This window comes from Haemaphysalis longicornis, unplaced genomic scaffold (assembly GCF_048455015.1).
Source record: "Haemaphysalis longicornis isolate Haplotype H1 unplaced genomic scaffold, Haemaphysalis longicornis Haplotype H1 scaffold_4, whole genome shotgun sequence".
NCBI lineage: Eukaryota > Metazoa > Arthropoda > Arachnida > Ixodida > Ixodidae > Haemaphysalis > Haemaphysalis longicornis.
Genome location: NW_027526361.1, coordinates 125,474,972 through 125,476,647, shown reverse-complemented (window position 1 = coordinate 125,476,647; position 1,676 = coordinate 125,474,972). Strand labels below are relative to the sequence as shown.

At 56.7% G+C, this 1,676-nt stretch overlaps 1 protein-coding gene across 1 annotated transcript; it reads right to left on the bottom strand.

The window, feature by feature from the left end:
• Window positions 1–966: 966 nt before the first annotated feature.
• LOC144179989 (uncharacterized) lies at window positions 967–1,320 on the bottom strand. Its single transcript, XM_077708402.1, has one exon. It carries the CDS (start codon window positions 1,318–1,320, stop codon window positions 967–969), a length of 354 nt encoding a protein of 117 aa, XP_077564528.1.
• Between the last annotated feature and the right edge of the window lie 356 nt (window positions 1,321–1,676).

Here is a 1,676-nt window from a genome sequence, read left to right as displayed (position 1 = left end):
GGTTTCGATTGCCTCCGTCCACCTCTCGGGTAGGGGTGCCGTGGTGGGTGTCGGTTGGATCCGCAATCCCAGCTTGCACAGGACGGCGCGTCCGTGTTCTGTTCCACTTAGTCTGACGCGTTGATTCGAGAGGGGAGCTTCAACCAGCTCGTCCACCGTGTTCCAGACGCCCACGTCCTGCAGTCGTCGGGTCGACGAGTATATGGGAACGCCCAGATCTTTCTTCGTTCCCTTGCAAATGAGCGTGTCGATGGTGTTACACTGCGTCCTCGTCAGCTGGAGGACCGAGTATGTGGCCCTCGACACGACAAACTCCCGCACTAGGTGGATGGCGTCGTCCTCTTTGAGGCCTCTGTTTCTCTTAGACACCCGGCGTAACATGCCGAGTATCTGTTCTGTGGTGGCTTTGATTGTAACGACAGCGGCTTGCGCTTTCCCGTTGTTCTGCAGCAGCAGGCCCACTATCCTGCACTGCGGCGTCAGCTTGATTTATTTGCCATGGATTCGGACCATGACGGCGGGTTCGGGCGCCTTCTTGGGTCTGCCCGGCTGTATGAGTAAAAGTTCCCGCTTCTGCGGTGCGCAGCTCAACTCGCATGACTTGGCGTACTCGTGCACCGTCGAGGTTTCTCGCTGCAAGGAATCTCCCATCCACCCGTCGGAGCCGCCCTTCACCGCCCACACCGTGGTGTTGTCGGCGTAAAGGGCATGGTCAATGCCGTCTATTTGCTCTAGTAAATGAGGTAAGGGGAGGAGAGCCAGGTTGAAGAGCAGGGGAGGCAGGACAGACCCCTTAGAGGTGCCCCTCTCGCCGAGCTCCATGGGATCCGACTTCTCCCTTCCTAATGTGATGGTAGCTGTTCTGCTGGTCAAAACGTCCTTCACGTAACCGAAGGTTGTCGGGCCGCATTTTGTCCTTTTGAAACTCGGCAGCACGCTCGCGTGCTTCACGTTGTCGAAGGCACCTTACAGGTCGAGGGCCAGGATCGCCCGCGGATCGCCCGTTGCTTTTTTCACCACGAGCTCGAGAAGCTGCACCATAGGGTCTTGGGTACGCAGATGTTTGCGGAAACCGAACGTCGTCGCGGGCACTTTCCCCGTGTCCTCGAGATTCCCCTGCAACCGACGTAGCACCATGCGCTCCATAAATTTTCTGCCGCAGGACGTGAGGGATATGGGATGCATGTTGCCTATCGAGGGGGGCTTTACGCGCTTCGGGATGAATCGCACTTCAGCTTCCTTCCACTCTTGCGGCAACAGCGAGCCCTCCCAGGTTTGGTTGACTTGCTCAAGGAGCTCGCGCGCCGCCGTACCGCTCATGTTGGCTAGCACTTGTAAGTTATGGCATCCTTACCATACGCGCTTCTCTTGTTGCACTCGTCTATGGCAGCTCACAGTTCTGCCATTGTAAACGCCAAACAAACCTGCCCATGTTCAAGCGTTGTATTTTTCTGTGTTGGCACTGCGTTCATGGCCGGCGGTAGTGTCGGAGGACACGCCTCGCAGATGCACCGCTCACCCCATTGCCTTGACGCGACCATAGTATGGGGTCTTGACTTCTTCCTTCCCAGGCAGTACACATTCAAAACTTCTGTAAGAAGCGACTATTGGGCCGAGTAAGCAGCAAAGGAGGGTGGAATGACAATGATCGTGCCAGAACTTCAGCACTCGTGGAG

Bases quoted from the DNA above. Each gene is read 5' to 3' on its own strand.
- LOC144179989 (XM_077708402.1), bottom strand. From the start codon at position 1,320: ATGAGCGGTACGGCGGCGCGCGAGCTCCTTGAGCAAGTCAACCAAACC.